The sequence below is a fragment of the Notamacropus eugenii genome, chromosome 3, assembly GCF_028372415.1.
Source record: "Notamacropus eugenii isolate mMacEug1 chromosome 3, mMacEug1.pri_v2, whole genome shotgun sequence".
NCBI classification, from domain to species: Eukaryota; Metazoa; Chordata; class Mammalia; order Diprotodontia; family Macropodidae; genus Notamacropus; species Notamacropus eugenii.
In genome coordinates this window covers 434,491,253-434,509,527 of record NC_092874.1, presented here as the reverse complement: position 1 = coordinate 434,509,527, position 18,275 = coordinate 434,491,253, and the positions used below count along the sequence as shown (strand labels likewise).

At 40.8% G+C, this 18,275-nt stretch overlaps 1 protein-coding gene across 8 annotated transcripts in view; it reads left to right on the top strand.

Moving 5' to 3' along the window:
• The window catches only part of ATP2B2 (ATPase plasma membrane Ca2+ transporting 2), a 666,717-nt gene that overhangs the window by 623,519 nt on the left and 24,923 nt on the right, over positions 1-18,275 (top strand). For all 8 annotated transcript variants that reach the window (XM_072598490.1, XM_072598492.1, XM_072598495.1 and 5 more), the window contains 5 exons: positions 1,977-2,156; positions 3,201-3,288; positions 7,248-7,354; positions 10,023-10,214; positions 16,391-16,604. In XM_072598490.1, the coding sequence (XP_072454591.1) occupies positions 1,977-2,156; positions 3,201-3,288; positions 7,248-7,354; positions 10,023-10,214; positions 16,391-16,604 (781 nt within the window). The remainder of the gene's footprint in view (positions 1-1,976; positions 2,157-3,200; positions 3,289-7,247; positions 7,355-10,022; positions 10,215-16,390; positions 16,605-18,275) is intronic.

Sequence of the window (18,275 nt, the reverse complement as noted above, 5' to 3'; positions counted from 1 at the left end):
CAATGTTAGGGTTCTTTCCAGTACTTAAGAGAGTCTCATGGAAAATACTCCAGACTTGGCTGGAAATCTGAAATATAGGATCACAGGACTGCAGACTTAGAAGCACAAGGGACCTCAGACACTCAATCTTTCATTTTACAGGAAACTCAGGCCTGATGGAGTTTAAATGAAACTTGTCAAAGGATACATAGGTAGTTAAATGTCTGATTCCAAATCCAAATACTTACCACCAAAGGGACCATGAATTTTGAAAGAAAAGGTTTATCAGATGCTTCTGCACTGATTTCATTAAGAATGGACCTTGCTTGAACTTGGAGGTGCTTAGAGACTTCAACAGATGGAGACATGCATGGGAGAGTCTACCTTCCAGGTTGGGGAGGAAAGAAGTCATAGATAAACAAAGGCATGGAGACAGTAGAAAGTAGGTTGAGACTGGAAGATGGAGAGTGGTTCAGTTTTGTTGGACTGTTATAAATGTGAAGGAGATCTAAGTGAGATAAGGCTGAAAATATAGAATGGAGGTAGATAGTTTCAAGCCTTTAATGCTAGGATCAAAATATATCCTTTATTTGATTGACCATGCAAAAATGAATGAATAAATGAGGCATTTAAGCATTTAGAATGTGCAAAGCATTAAATACAAGGAATAGTCACCATAGGTCTTTGAGCAGAGGAGTGATATGATCAGCAGTGGTGTAAAGGATGGATTAGAGAGAGGAGATACATAAGGAGGCTACTAGAGTAGTTTAGGTGAAAAAAGATGGTGGCAGTGGGAGTTGAGAGGATAGGGCATGGATGCGTAGGGAGAAACAACTGGAATTAGTGTCTGATTGGTTGTGGAGGGTGAGTTGAAGATGACTCCAATGGAGAGGACATTGTTGCATATCAGCAGAAAATCACCTTGTTTTCAAAGTTTCTGTGTTGCTGGCCAGTATTTTCATTGCATTCTAGATCCTATTTAGGAGATTTTATGATGTTTCTCCTCCTCCTTCTCCATGTAACACATATGTTGTGTTGTTTTGTTGGGTTTTTTTTAAGAAAAGAAAACCTTCATAGGATGTGTTGTCTCCCCATAGTTCTTGTATCTTAAAGGATATCCTGGTACTTGATCCTAGGGTTGACAACCTTCTCATTGTGGTGCACTGAAGTTCTAGACAACTCATCTTATGACATACTGACAGCAGGAGAGAGACTATACAGGTAGTCAGAAGCAAGTGTGTGTCTTTTGTGTGACTGTCCATCAGCCACCAACTTTCACAAGGACAAAGTAGCCTTCATGGACTGTTGATGATGAACAAATCCTTTTAGTGGTCAAGAGATTGATGGAGAAGAGTGGTGGCAGCCACAAGCCCGTAGACTATTGAAAATCAGAGTACTGGCCCTGTCACTGACCAGATGTAGCAATTCCTTTCTATGGGCCTCAGTTTCCTATTTTTAAAATGAGCCCAGATTAGATGATCTCAAAGTCTCTTTCAGCTCTAAAACTCAAACTCTAATAGGCAGCATGCAGTATTGGGTGACTTGGAGTCAGAAGGACATGGATTTAAATTGTACCCAGGACACTTACTACTTTTGTGACCGTAGGCAAATTACTTAATTTCTCTGTACCTCAGTTTCCTCATCTGCAAAATGGCTGTTAATGGATTCAACGATCTCCAGGACTCCTTTCCAGGTTTAAAATCTATAGTTCTCTGATCTTTGGCAAGAAGGTCACAGGTTTTAACAATTTAGAGATTCCTTGACCCCTATGTTAGATCAGAAAAAGGTTTGTGGGCCTCCAAGATAACTCTGCCCACAAGAAAGGAATTACCATCCCTACCACACTCTTTCCTCCACCCCAATCCTAAGGATCACCCGGAACATGAAGGCACAGCCTGTCTGGAGCCTCCTCCTTGGTGTTCAGTTCAACAAATATTTATTGTTCAAGGGTCACATATATCTCATGGCATTCTTTTCTTGGTTCCAACATTCTACAGGTCCCAGAAGCCATAAGGAAGTGCCAACGAGCAGGAATCACCGTCCGCATGGTCACTGGGGACAATATCAACACTGCCCGAGCTATTGCCATCAAGTGTGGCATCATCCACCCTGGGGAAGACTTCCTCTGCATTGAGGGGAAGGAGTTCAACCGGCGAATCAGGAATGAGAAGGGAGAGGTAAAATGGACATTACCATTAACTAAATAACCTAAATAAACCCAAGTGACCTTGGAGTGGGTTGTAAACCAACTCTGGGCAACCTTTTCTCTGCCTTTGTTTCCATATCTTTAAAAATGGATGATTATGGCATAATGGAAAAGCTACTATCTCTTGAACCAAAGGACCTGGGTTCAGATCTCACCTTTGATGCTTAATACCTGCGTGACTGTGAGCAAGTCACTCATGCTCCCTGAATCTTAGTTTTTTCATCTGTACAGTGATAGGGTTGGATTAGATAGTTCTGAGGTCTCTGGATCCTCTGAGCTCTAAGGCTCTTTCTAGCTCTAAAGTTCTGTGATGCAGAGGCTTATGAAACCATCACCACATGCCCAGAAATATTGTGCCTCTCTGCCTTGGCAGGCTGGATATAGCCAATACTTATTACTGTGGGCATTGCTAACCACATGGGAACCACAGAGGATTGAAAATATTCCCAATTTATTCTCCTCTTTTGTGTGTCCTGTCAGATTCCACCTTTGCCTGTTTCATTTTCCCACACCACATCCCCCAGTACTAAGACTGAGATTAGTTATTTACCCACATCCAGGGGTCCCAAGGACCCCAACCAAGAACCTGAGAATTGGAAGAGGTCTCCTCAGCCAGATAGCATAACCTATAACTAAAGGGGATCCCCATTATAACTTACCTACCAAGTGGTTATCCAATCTCTGCTTAAAGACCCCCAGGAGGAGGGAATATACCAACTTTCCAGGAAGCCCCATTCCACTTCCAGAGAGCACCAGTGCTTAGCAGTTGTTTCCTGACATGAAGCCTAAATCAGCCTCTTTGAAATTTCTACCCATCACTCTTGGTTCTACCCATTGGGATCAAAAAGAGCAAAGCTCATTCTTTCTCCACTCAACAGTCCTTTCAATGCTTGATCATAGAAATCCTGTTCCTCCTGAATCTTCTTGTCTCCAGACTAGTTCCTTCTGCCACTTCTCATAGGACACTGGCTTACAGGTCTTCACTCTCCTGACCAGCCTCTCTTCCCTTTTCCAGATTGAACAGGAACGAATAGACAAGATCTGGCCCAAACTGCGGGTCCTTGCTCGCTCCTCCCCTACGGACAAACACACTCTGGTCAAAGGTAAGGCACTGGATGTGGATGCTCAGCCCCAGGGAAGGTTTAAGGCTCATGGCCCTATCTTGGATCAGACAAAAAAGCGGTTCTATTTCCATTCAGGGACTAAGGTAGTGAAATCTTATGGGTCTGTAAGTCTCAAGGAATGACGGTCAGGGGAATGAAAAGACTTTTACAAGAGATCCCCTGTATATTGGAATCATAATCAGATCATAATCTTTCATAGTCCTAGGAAATCACGTAAGGATAATCAATCAGTCACTCAACAAACATTGTCACCTATTATTTATCAGACACTATGCCATGCACAGTAAATAATACTAAGACAAAATTAAAGAAGTTCTTGACTTCAGGGAGCTTATATCTACTGGGGAAAATTACAGTAAAATGGAGGAATTTTATTTTTGACTCTCTCAAAACTTTCTATTGAGTATGGATTGAGACAGAAGAGAAAACAATAATGCTAATGAGGCAGAGATGATGAGATGCCCCATGGCCTAGTGGCCACTACTCTGTAGACAGGGAGCCACAATTCCTGGGGTCTAGTTCAAGCTGTGATGCTCATGACCAGTATGACTGAGAGTGAGCTACAGTCCTTCCTTTGGCATCATTTTCCTCAACTACAAAATGAGGAAGTCGGAACCAGGTGATTTCTAAAGTTTCTTCTCCTCTGACTTTCTAGGAACTTTAGATATAGCCAGGAACAGAGCGGTTAAGACCATCATTTCCTCTCTTTTCTCCCCTCCTTGAACACTTTCTCTACAGCTATATGACTGAAGAAATGAATGTCTTCTGGAATGCTCACCTTGCATATTGTGGCAGAGGAAAGGCACAGTGGGGTACTGTTTGAGTCAGTCTAATTTAGTCTTGGAATTCGTTCAGAAACCTAGTTGTGATTTTTAAAATGTCACCTCACCTTCTTGGGCCTCAGTGTCCCCCTCGGTAAAATGAAGGATTGGACTATTGTCCCTTTCAAGTCTGAATCTATAATTCTATGAATGTCCTACAATAAAAGGGAATTTTATACTTAACTCCCTCAAAGTCTTGTGTGTGTTTCAAATCCACTAAAAAGAACAAGGGGAATTAAAAAAATTTTTTTCGTTGCATTTATATATAGAAGGACTGAGAAGCCATATAAGATTCTATAAGCAATATCAAGTTATATTAAGAGTATTATATTTAGGGCATCTTGGGGCAGTTAAGTGTGGTACAGTGGATAGAGCACCGGATCTGGAGTCAGAAAGACTCATCTTCCTGAGTTCAAATCTAGCCTCAGATTCTTACTAGCTGTGTGACTCTGGGCAAGTCCCTTAACCCTGTTTGCCTCAGTTTCCTCATCCGTAAAATGAGCTGGGAAAAGAAATGGTAAACCACTCTAGTATCTTTGCCAAGAAAACCCCAAATGAGGTTGCAAAGAGTCAGACATGACTGAAGAAAGACTAGACACCAACAATGTTGTACTTTTATTCATTTTGTTAAATATTTCCCAGTTACATTTTAATCTGGTTCAGGCCTTAGGGTGTTTGACACCTCTGGTCTAGATGACCCACGAGATCCCTTTTAGCTATAGACCTATGATCCCTTGATCACATGAGTGGCAATTGTTGGAGGCAGATTCTATGAACAGAGGCCCTGCTTGAAAGGATTGGGTTCCATGCTTGGAATGTGGTCAGGAGACTCCTGAAATGCCTCCGTGTAAATATCCCTAGATCTTCACATTGGATCTCTCAGCAGGTTTCCTTTTGATCTTCTTCCAGTTCATTAGTCATGCATATATCTGAAGCATACCTTATCAGCAGAAAGGGTCTGCAAGCCCCCGTGGTGCTGCTGCATGAAAGCTATATTGTTCATGCTCCAAAGGGTGAAATTCAAGGTCTGACTGGTAGAGACTTTGATCTTAGGACAAAAAAGAAAGAGCTTCCCTTGGATAAGGAAATGGGAGACATACCTTCTGATTCATCTACTCTATGTTATCTTGTTGGGAACCCAAGTTTCTCATCAAACTGATGGAAGCCCCTGCATTTTTAATTGTGTGTGGTGTGAACTATTGTTCTATACCTATCCCAGGACTTTAACAATCTGTGACTTCTTCCAGGTATAAGGGCCGTATTTCCTTTTGTAGATGGTGAATGATCAGTGTCTTCATGAGTTTTTATAGGAAAACAAACAAACAGAAAACACCCCCTGGTGGCCACTGTCCTGGCAATTGCCTATCTAAACAACAAACAATTTCAGGCTTTCCAGGGCCTGGGTTCTTTCCATTAGCATAGTCTTTGAGAGTCCAGCAGATACTGGTAGAAGAAAACATTTTGCAAATACAGGTTTTAAGAAGGGTCTGCCTGATTGTAGTGCTTGAGAGAGGTCTTCCAATGGCTTTGACCCATCTGTACCACAGGGTCTGACCTTCAATCTCCATAGCTCTGAGATCATAATACCTCTGTCCTCCAGAAGTAATCAGGTCTGAAAAAAAATGAATGGGGAACTTATCAATGCCCCCTAAAAAGAGTTTAATATTTTAAAGTGGGTAATGGGTAGTTGTCCTGAGAGTTCAAATTTAAATGAGAACTAACTTGCTTAATGAATCACATGGCAGGTGTCCCCTATAGGTCCTTGATAATTTATGGGCCAATCTCTGAGTCAAACTTTGATCTCTGAGACATTTGTTAAGAGATCAGATCTCTCTTTCCTGTCATTGACGTCCACCATGTGTTTCCACCATGGTCAGTAAAGAGCCTTGCAGATCAGGATTCCATATCTTCCCCTAACCTCCATCAGCAATGCATTCCAATTAATTAATCAATTCATCAACAAACATTTATTAAGCATCTACTCTGCTCCAGGCACTTGGCTGGGTACTGGGGAAACAAAGATAAAAATGAAATAATCCCTGCTCTCTAGAAGCTTATATTCCATGGGGGAAAAAAAACATGTGTATGTATAGCTAGGGATCATGTGTCCAGAGCTGAAAAGGATCCACAGACCATAGGCTTGTAGGGCTGGACTATTTGCTGAAGCATAGAGAGGTTCTGATGTACATCATAGGATCACAGCAGAAGAGTCAGAAGGGACCTTCAATGTCACTTGATCCAACCACCCGATTTTGCAGATGAGGAAACTGAGATTAGGTGACTTGCTGAGGGTCATATAGCTAATAAGCACCTGAGGCAGGATTTAAGTTTAGATCTTCATAAAACTTCAATTCCAGTGGTAGTGTCAGAATCAGGATTCAGGATTTGAACCCAGGTTTTCTAGGATTGCAAATCTAATGTTCTTTCCTTTAGACAATGGTGTCTTTCTTGTTCTTCTTGTGGTTAAGATCCCTGGGCCTTTGCTGTCCCCCTCGCTTTGTCATATTGTGACTGTACACCATGGTCGTGTTCCTTAAAATACCCACATAAAAAGAGATGTAATTAAATAAAGCACAAGAGCATTAGCAAATTTAGACTCTGTTTTGTTCCCATTTCCAAAGAACCAAACTATATATAGATCTCTTTTCAAAATCACTTTCAGACTCATTCAATCTGAACTCATTTTTTAAAGAGACCAATAGAATGTCAGAACTAGAAGGGACTTTTGAGTTTCTCTAATCCAGTATTCTCATTTTAGTATATCTTCTGTAATCTTAGTGATGAAGGAATGGAGTGTGGGGTGTTGGGAGGCATGACTTGCCCAAGGACACCTAGCTAGTTGGTAGCTGAGTCTGGAGTAGAAGGTAGGTGTTCGGACTCCTAGTCCACTGTCTACTAGACCACCCTTCCATACAAGGGTGATGTACTAGAAAGATCATTAGGCCAAAGGAAAAGAGATTCTAATTCCTGCCCTTATCTTTGCTGCTATCTCTCTGTGTGACCTTGGGCAAAATGGGGTCACTTTTCTTGACTATTTTATGTAAGACCCTTGAGGGGTGTGGCAGACAGGGGTGCCTCATGTTCCTTGCTCACTTCAGGCCTTTTCCCTCCCCACAGGCATCATCGACAGTACCCACACGGAGCAGAGACAGGTCGTGGCTGTGACTGGGGATGGGACTAATGATGGGCCAGCCCTGAAGAAGGCAGATGTTGGCTTTGCCATGGTATGGGCATGAGTTGTCCTCCAGAGTGCACCCACCTCTTTTATCTGCTGAGAGATCCAGATTACAATTTAGTTAGCCTTGGGGGCTCAGAGTTTTCTTCAACCAATAGAATTTTATGAACTACTTCCTGTGTCTTCAGACCAAAACTGGGCATAAGTGGGAACAGAATTATCCTTGACCTCAAAAAGCTTACACTCTGGCTACGGAGACAAGATTAATGCATTTAGAGCATTTAGAAAATTCTGCAAGAAAAAATACAGTCAACTACCTAGTGGTATATTCCAGACCCAAAAATACAGATCTAGAGGTAGCTACTAGCTAGCTAGCTGCCAAAGGTCATTAGTGAGAGAGAGAGACAGACAGACAGACAGACAGACAGACAGACAGACAGAATTTAGATAAAGCATAGTCCCTGTATTTGGAGAGTTTGGAGTCTGAGACAGGGAGGGTCTTGTCCTTCCACAGCCAGCCTACCACCATATTCAATTAGGCACTTGCTCATCGTTTTATCATAATGGTGAAAGAGACTTAAATAGAATCAAGTTACTCTTCTTCATGAGACTGCACTGATGAAGTTTCCATGTACCTGGTTGTTAAATGTAATATGCAACTCAATGAACTAGGCAGTGGGAGGCCTTCCTTTTTGGAAGACAAAATATAGATAGGATAAAGGTAAGGAGATATGAAGAATAAACACAACTGACAAATATATTTAAATATTTAGATTATTCTTAGCCCCTGGAGGAGTAAGTTGTCAAAGGGAGCACATAGGCCAGTGATACTATTTGCTCCATTGACTTGTGGAAGTCTTTTCAGAGGACATGAAGTTTAGGTATGCCTGTTTTCTGTTTGCACTCAGATATGCCCAGGAGCCATAGCAACTGAGGAGAGCCTCTTTCCCAAGACAGAAATGGGCCTCTAGACTCTCCCAGGGTTCAAATTTTCTGTGCCTTGGGCTAAAGGCTGCCCATGGTCCCCACAATTTCCTGACATAGAGACATAGCTTCTTCAGAGGGCTCTCTGCTGTTGGTCAAATCCTGTATTTATCAGTTGGAGATTGAATCATTTGCAAGCTCAAATTCATTCAAGATGGAGAGAAGAGGAACTCTAAATTCTGAAATGCTTTGGTCACTATTGTTGGTTTATCAGAGTAGATGTTGAGCTTAAGATCAACCAGGGATGGGAAACCTGTGACCTTGAGGCTGCATGTGACCTTCTAGATCCTTAAGTGTGTCCTTTTGATCTGGATTCCATCAAAAGGTCACACACAAGGATATAAAAGACCAGTTTCCCTTTCTTGCCAGACCCAAGATATTGTGTTTTGGTGGTTTTTGCTACAGTTTCCATATAGGAAACTGCATGAAGTAGGTGTTTACTTTGAGATCCAGGGCATGGATAGGGACTTTCCATGTGTATAGGACAGATATGTGGTAGAAAAAATGGTATAGATATGTAGGGAGTTGAGTACTTCTCTGTGGGTAGAAGAATATGTCGTGGGAGCAATTGTGTGCTTTTATGTGGAGACAAAAATTGTGAATGTAGGGGTGTGTGTGTGTGTGTGTGTGTGTGTGTGTATGTGTGTGTGTGTGTGTGTGTAGAAGAGATGACTGAGAGTGTTTATGTAGGGGAGTGTACATGTATGTGTGGGAAGGGGTAAATGGGTCCATCTTGTTAGTGTTTGTGTGTGTTTTCTGTAATAGAATATGTATAGGTGAGGGAATATGTGTGTGGCAGGATGATGGGTAATAATTGTAGTTCATCTATGTATGTGTGTAGGGGTTGGGTGATACAGTAAAATGTGTGTGTGTACATGTGTACACGCATGCACAGCAGTGCTGAGAGTGCTGTAAGCAGTAGAAAGTAGTGTTCACCTTTCACAAAGCATTGTTTGCTGACTACAGAAGCGTGATCTCACAGCCAAGAGAGCTGTTGAACTCTTAGGCCCACGCTGAGAAAGGTGCACCATCTAGGACTAGACAGGAGATAGTCTTGCTAAACTGTGCTCTTGTCTGACCATTTCTCTAGGATCATGTTCAACCCTGGGTGTCACATTTTGGATGGATGTTGATAAGCCGGAGAGAGTGCAGAGGAAAGTGACCTGGATGGTAAAGGGCCTCAAGTTCATTCAGAGTGAGGATTGATTGAAGGAACTGGGGATATATAGCCTAGAAAAGAGGAGACTTATGAGAGACATGATGTCTGTTTTCAATTACTTGACAGAGGATGAAGGAATATGCTTTTCTTCTTAGCTCCAAAAGGCTGAAAAGGGAGCAATGGATAGAAGTTGTAAAATATAAAATTTAGTGTTGATGGTCAGGAGCAATGGGTGAAAATTGTAAAATGTCAAATTTACTGTTGATAGTCAGGGAAACAAATTCCTTACGAGTACACTCTAGAAATAAAATGGGCTGCTTTGGGAGGTTGTAGGTTCCCCCTTATTGGAGACTGAGAAAAGACTTCATGGTTACTTGTTGAGTATGTTATGGAGGCAATTCTTGTTCAGGCATGAGTTTGGTCCCATTATAGCACAGGCATGAAAGGGCCTATGTGAATGTGTGTCCTTGTATGTGTGAGGGATGTTGGTATCCAGCAGGAGCTCTCTTGTTCCTGTAGCACAGAAGGCCTTTCTTGCTTCCCTTGACCATCTGTCCCTTGTTCTCTCTCTCAGGGAATTGCGGGGACTGATGTTGCCAAGGAAGCTTCAGACATCATTCTGACAGATGACAACTTCAGCAGCATCGTCAAGGCAGTGATGTGGGGCCGCAATGTTTATGACAGCATCTCCAAGTTCCTGCAATTCCAGTTAACAGTCAATGTGGTAGCTGTCATTGTGGCTTTCACGGGTGCTTGCATCACACAGGTAAGCTCTGGTTATATTACTGGGCACATCCTCATGTCTATTTGAGAGCTGGGAAAGGAGATGGAAACAGTGCATGTCTGAGTTCTTTTTATTTTGCTAGGGTTGTCCTAAGTGGAAGAGGATAGAATTTGGGGAAGTTGAGGCATCACAGCAAGAGTGATAATATCAGCTGAGGAGTTTCATCATCTCTTAAATGGGAATGATAATATCTCCCTCAGGAATATAAGGAGGAATTGTAGAAGTTCATTGAAAAATATTATGTTAAAGAAATTTGTCACTGAAATCCATAAAAAGAAATACAACTAGTCTTGTGTGAAAAAGTTTATTGGCTGCCATTTTATTTCAAGATGGTGGAGAGACCTATAGATCTAATATAAACTGTGTCTTCATTCCTTTTAGTCACTGTCTGAAATTTGTGAGGGGAAAATCACTTACAAAAGTTATTGGAAAAGACTGCCTGAGGCTAAATTGAATCATAGACAACTGTGAAATGTCCTTCAGTTGAGCTGAAACAGAAATCTTGATTTGTTAAGTGATTAAATATGTAGCCACAGTTCTTTTTGGGAATTTAAGGACCAGCCTGGAGTAAGTGCATGGCAGTTATATGGAATGTGGACTTTTAAATAGTACGGACTCATGAGCAGTCAATGTAGGACAGCCACATCCACACCCCTCTATTGTCTACACAAGTGATTTCCAAGCTTTTTGTTCTCATTCCCCATCAGGGAAAAAAAAATAGGCAGGGATCTACAGTATATGTAATATTGTACTGATATAAAACATACATAATAAAAATATGCAAGAATAGAAATGTTTAAAGTCTGAGATGGAGGTGAAGACGAAACAAATAGTATTATTAAAATATTCTTACATATTAGTGGCACAAAATATTTTCTCTCAATAAAATTATTATTATCAATATTTTGAGTGAAAACAATGTGATTGAAAATAATTCATAGTTGTTGACTATCCTGATTTAACAAATTCTGATGTAGTCATTTCAAAACCTTTCTAGATCTACAGTAAGTTCATATCCTTGGCTTTAATGGTGGTCAAACCTGAATAAAAAATAATTTGAAAACCTCCGAAGAGAAGTAGAACATGAAGACTATACTTGCTAATCCACAACCCTCATTCTTAATCCCAGCCATCATGCAAAACACCATGTTGTTGAAATTCGCCTAGTAAATTTCCACCTTCCCTGCTGTTCATTAGTTGTTCTTACAAACTCATCTCAAGGTGTTCTGTTTTTACCTTTTATCAAATGGTTCAAAATCTACTTCAACTTTTATTCTGCAGACTTTTAAACAGATCAGAAAATTCTGTGATAAGGCAAAGCAACAAGCATTAATTAAGCATTTACTGTGTACCAGGCAGTGGCTAAGCTCTGAGAATGCAATTAAAAGCCAAAAGAAAGACAGTCCTATAACAGGCACATAAAAAGAAGCTGAAAAGGGTGGAAATAAGAAGAGAAAAAGAATTCACCCATGAGGGAAGGAATGGTGTCAAGGTCCAGAGAGACAAATCCCAACCTAGGAGGGAAAGTCTGCCCAAGGAAAGGCTTCATGTTGGCATACCTAATATCTCAAGGCATACTGTATTCTTAGGATGTTTCCTCGTTAACTACAGTGCATGTAAATCCATATTTTAAACACTTTTTGGGGGCAATTTTGAATCTTTTGGGCTGACTTCTTGTCAGATGTGATTGGCTTATCATTGTTTTATCTCATAAGGAGGTTTCCAAAGAGCTCATCCTAGGAGTAGGCATGTCAGCTCAGCAATTTCTTGTTGTTTTCTTGTGCTAACAAGGAATAATTAGTATTATCATCAATCCATGTTTTTCCCCCCAGGAATTATTTCAAGCCACTTGCTCATTTTATAAGAGCTAGTTTATTACAGACTAGATAACAGCATTTCCAAACCTACTTCACTGCACACTTATGCTGTATTATATTATAACTTACTGAAAGTAAATGAACAAGGGAACAACCCCACTGGATTGGGGAACTCCCACTCTTTCCTCAGGATACCATATGTGCCACATGACTAACATACAAATTGAATTAGCACATCAAGGTCAATTTATATATTAAATGTTAGTAAAGCTTAACTTTTTAAAGATAAAAATAAAACTAGATTTAATATTTTCTTCTTCTATCCCAGCGAAGCAGTGTTTCTGGGCACCATGGTTTGCATACATCTTACCTTGGTGACCACTGGCCAAGAATATTAAATATATAATTTTTTACTTTACAGTCTTAAAAATTTTTCAAGAGGCTCCTAAAGAACTTATGATGGGTATATCTACCATATTGTGTTGTTGTTCAATTGTTTCAGTCACATCTGCCTCTGTTACCCCATTTGGGGTTTTCTTGGGAAATATATTAGAGCAGTTTGATGTTTCCTTCTCCAGTTCATTTTACAGATGAAGAAACTGAGGCAAAGTAAGTGGTATGCCTAGGGCTACACAGCTAGTAATTATTACTATTTTTATTAGAAATGAAAACATCTTAGTATTAATACTGAAAATAGTCCTGACTTCACATATCCCCTGAAAGCACTAGGCAAACCCAAGATCTGTAGGGATGGAGGCTAGAAGAAATTTGCTCCCTTGGTTGACTTTCTGCTATATGTGAGACATGGAATAGGACTGACTGACTGATCACCCAAGCCACTCCAGTGAGCTAACCCTGCCATGGCAGATAGTGCTGGGGTGCATATTTCACCCCAAACTCAAGGAGGGAATTCTTTCACTAAATCTTCCAGGATGATGGCCAGAATTCTCAGCTTTTCTCTTCATGGGTTTAGCATTGAACTTGCATGTCTTTCAAGTCTTTTCTGGCTCTAACATTTGTCTTAAGGTTATTTCCCACCCTAACAATCTATTTTCTACAGTTCCTTCCAGCTTCCACATTTTATGTTCCAAGATTTCTTCCAGCTCTAAGGTTTTATGTTCTAAGGTCTCTTTTTGCTCCAGAATAATATGTGCTAAGGTCCATTCAAGCCCCCCCATTGTATTCTAAGTTCCCTTTTAACTCCAGTGTTCTGTGTTCTAAGGTCCCATCTAACTGCTATGTTCTAAAGGCCTTTCTAGGCCAAATAATATCAATTGTTTCTGGTAAATGGATAGTTGGGGCCAGGCCAGCACCATCCTAGGGCATGTTCCTGAGCACAGAAGGTCTCCAGCCCACCTTGAAAAGCCATGGTGTGGTCTCTTTGGGGTCCTTGGAGAGCTTTGATGTTTTTGTCTGACTCAATGCCCTGGGTTGTCCCTACAGCAATCTACAGTCCAGGGTTACAACTTGTCTCAGGACTAGACTCTCATCCAAGCAAAGTTAGCATCTGGTTGACTCTTTTCTGAGCTTCAGCAGTCTTATTCCCTGGGACCCGTCTGTAGGGACACAGCAGCCCTGCCTGAGCTGTGAAAGGTCAGGTTTCTTCTATCATTAGTAGTACCCTATCTCCTAGGTCAGTGGACAAGCAGTGCCCTCTAGTGTTTGCTTCCCCAGTATTTATGTGTTAAGAAATGACAAGTTTTTCTTGCATCTGGCCATAATCATTGGCAAGTCTCCCTTCTGTGTGGTTCAATTAGACTCAAGGCTTTTCTTGTTTGTACCCATCTATACTCCCTGTGACCAATTATCTCTCAGTCAATTAGAATGAATGTCAGGATGGGAAGAGGTGTGGACTTGTAGGAGGTGAGAGGAAGCATGGGGAGGTGGAAAGAACATGGGATTGGGAGTAAGAGGGTATAGGCTCAAAGTTCAGTTATGCCACATGCTACTTATGTTGTCTAGGGCAAGTCACTTACCTAAAGAAGGTTCTCAGTTTCTTGATCTGTAAAATGGAGGTGGTGCTAATTTACTGACTCTCTTGTAGGGCTATTGTGAGAGTTTTATAAATGGTAAAGAATACTGGTGCTCTTACCACAATGCCATGCTATCCTTGGAAATATGACAGCCCTCTCCAGTCATTGGCTGGACTAAGGAGGAGACTAAGGGCTGGCTTACAACATGCAGAGCTATGTTTAAGAAAGGATATTCCTTCATTCCAGCTAATTTAAAGTTGGCATGGGTATAATGCCCTGGTGACCAACATCCAAAGACGTGAGATTCCATGGGATTACAAGATTTAGATCTGGACAGGTTTTTGGAGAATAACTAGACTGTTCCCCTACTTCCATTTTATGACAAAAAGAGTTGAGCCATAGAAAGATGGATTGACCTATCCACAATGACACAGCTAGTATGAGAGCCAGAGTTTAAATTGGTTTCTTGGTGCCAAATCCAAAGCTTGCCCACTATACTCATCCCACCACACCTTGCCCACTACATCTCATAAGATGACAAATCTATAGGCAGTAAACCATTTTAGCTGGGGAGCTTTAATCTAAAGAGCCTCAGGCTTCATTTAACCCTTCTTTATTTCCTTGAGTGCAGATCTGATCATGTGATTCTCCTGCTCACCAACCCTGTGGCTTCCTATGATATCCAAGATAAAACACATAAAAAAGATAAAAAACTGAACTTCTGTTTAGTTTTTGAAGCCCTACACAATCTGGTCCCAACCAACTTTTCCAGACTCATTAGACATTATTCTCTCTCTCCCACATATAGATCCTGCTAAACTTCTCTTCCCCTGTTTTTGACACACAGCACTATCTCCCATCTCCTTACCTTTACATTGGCTGCCCTCCCTTTCTGGAATACATTACTTCATTACCTCTGCCTCACAGAGTGCCTTTTTCTTCATTGAAGAATCAGTTTGAGCACCATCTTTTCCCTGAACCATTTCCTGCATCCCTTTTCTCCTAAATTATCTTATATTCAATTAGTTTGTATATATTTGTATTTTTCACTTTATATTTATACTGTGTATATGTATGTGTATATGTGTGTGTGTATATGCATATATATAAACATACATATGTGTTTATATATATATATAAAATGTACTTGTCATCTCTACCACCAGAATATCAGTTGCTTGAGAGTAGAGATTGTTTCTTTCTTTGTACTTGTCTCCTTAACACCTAACACAATGAGGCTTGTCACATTGCTGTTGCTCAGTTGTTTCCAATCCTGTGTGACCCCACTTAGAGTTTTTTTGGCAAAGATACTGGAGTGGAGCTCATTTTACAGATGAGGAAACTAAGGAAAACAGGGTTAAAGGACTTGCCCAGTATCACACAGCTAGTAAGTGGTTGAGTCCTGATTTGAACTCATGAGGATAAATCTTCCTGATTCCAAATCCACTGCTGTATCCACTTTACCATCTAGCTGCCCTTGCTTAGTACATAGTAGGTACTTAATAAATACTTGTTGATTGATATTGAGAAAAACAGAGAAGCTTGGAAGGAAAACAGGCAAATTCCCCCTAAGCTCTAAAATTTTCTCTAAGTTAATTAGAAAATCCTCTCTGAAACCAGAAAAGTGAACAAGATTGTCCTTAGTCTAGATATATTAAGAAGCCTCTCTGTGGTATGGAGTGAAAGGGGCCTCCTTCCCAAAATTATCTCCCAGATTAGTTGTCAAAGGAATGGGAATTCTACCAGTAGAAATCCATTTCTTTGAGTCTCACAGGCTTTTTGGACTTCCCAAGTTTCCTATGAAAATGGAACAAATCTACTCTTAATGGGTTATGGTATAGTGCCAAAGGTACCAAATTTTAATCAAAGGGTCTGTACCCAGCTATTATTTAATCTGTCATTACCTTGAGTCAGCTTTCTATCCTAGACCTCCATTTCCTCCTCTGTTAAAAAAAAAGTAGGGAGGAGGATAGACTAGATGTCCTCTGAGTTCCCTTCCAACTTAAGATCCTGGAATTTGCAGAAGATGTCAACATCCGCATCTCTCTCTCTCTCTCTTTCTCTCTCTCTCTCTCTCTCTCTCTCTCTCTCTCTCTCTCTCTCTCTCTCTCTCTCTCTCTGTCTCTGTCTCTCTCTCTCTCTCTGTCTCTCTCTGTCTCTGTCTCTGTCTCTCTCTCTCTCTCTCTCTCTCTCTCTCTCTCTCTCTCACACACACACACACACACACACACACACACACGTGATAATGGAAACTTCTATATCACATCCTGGGAATGGGTGGTTGATAATGGGATATTCTCCTACCCCAGAGCTATCCCAGCCTGATTCCTTCCATGCTGTGACTGTTCACTCTTCTTTCTATCCCCAGGACTCTCCCCTAAAAGCCGTACAGATGTTGTGGGTAAATCTCATCATGGATACCTTTGCCTCCCTGGCCCTGGCCACAGAACCACCAACAGAGTCTCTTCTGCTGCGAAAGCCATACGGCCGCAACAAGCCGCTCATCTCTCGCACCATGATGAAGAATATCCTAGGTCATGCAGTCTACCAGCTCACGCTCATCTTCACCCTGCTCTTTGTTGGTAAGTCACTGCGTGGCTCTCCAGAATGCTTAAATCCTTGTGCACATCAGCCATAAAATCTTCAGGTCACAAACTCAGAACATTAGAACGTAGAACAGAATTCCAGGAGTAGAAAAGGGTCTTGGAGATCATTTAGCCCAATCCCCTCAATTTACTGAGAAAATAAAAACTAAGATGTAGAGAAGTTCAGTGACCCACTCAAACATCACAGCAGTGTAAAGACCTCCTGATTCAGGAGCCATTCCTACACACCATCTTCCACCCAGAATGCCTCCCATGTCTTGGGTTTAAGAATGGCAGAACAGAAAGAAAGGAAGGAAGAAAAGGAAGGAAGGAAAGAAGGAAGGAAGGAAGGAATAAAGGAAGGAAGGAAGGAAGAAAGCCCTTTTATGAAGACTCAGTGAAAGACTCCAGAGGCTACCTGTTTTTTCGTTATTTTCCTATAGGTTCATTAGTATTGAAACATGTGCACTGAGAAAGCACCCATGGTTTGACGTCACTTCAAAACACCAAAAGATCTAACTCAGATGCCTCATCATAAAGTGACAGTGACTGAGTTCTCAGCATCAATACCAGTGTAGCAAAAGCTCTGAAAGTTTCTACCATGCTGGTGAGACCTTTAAGTAGGGGCTCAGAAACAGATTGAATCTGTTGAAGAACTAACCTAGCTAATTGCAAGGAGGCTCATCACCAGTAGGTTAGCTACTTGGTGGTGAACACTTTGGCCATGTCACTCCATGAAACAAAGGAAAATGCAATATGTCCCTTGGTCCTGTGAGCTTCTCCTCTGCTTCTGCAATGAAGGGAATCATGGGAAATAAAGTGTAGAGGATGCTAAGAATCACATCATTTTCCAACCATCTATTACTCTTCACTTAGCTCTTGGTAGGTTCAATGGGATATCCTTATCCAATTACTGAGTGCACATCCTACTGGAGGAAATGAGTCATACCAATTTTGAGAGTCTTGATAGAAATGAAAACCAAAAGAAAAAAGGAAGCTACAGTGGAAGAAAACCTGTCTGACAGGTTCATCTTGTAGAGGCAAATGAAAAAGTTAGTAGAGTTGGTTTAATTTTATGCATACAAAAGTAACAAGAAATGTCACTTGAGAAGGCATTTGATCATTTCAGTGCAGTACTTCTGATGTGTAAAAAGACTATCGTGAAATTACTGCTTATAAGAAGACGAAGGGAAAAATTTCTATAAAGAACTTAGTAAGACCCTATAAATTAAATGAACACAAAGTCTAGTACTTTGTGACTTTAGAGGAAAAGGAGAAGTAGGTCAGGAGGAAGAAAATACATTAGATCAGAAAGAGGGAATGTGAGAGGCCAAAGGTGTGAAGGCTACACAAAAACCTTCTGCCTGTATACCATGCACACAGTTGTCAAGAAGAGAATTATAAGGTGCTGGGCAAGGAATTGAATAACATTATTGATAATTATTTTGCTTTATTAGCTGTCTGTGTATAGTCAGACAATCAATTTATTTGAGCAAATATCAAAATTATTGCAAAGCTAAAGATAAGAATAAACAAGTGAGTAAGATTTGACATGCAATTAAAACAGGTTATTAACAAGAAAAAAGGGGATGTGGACATAAGAAAGCATATAGACATGGACTAAATTAATTTCATATAAAATTTAAGTGATATAAATTAAATGCTGTA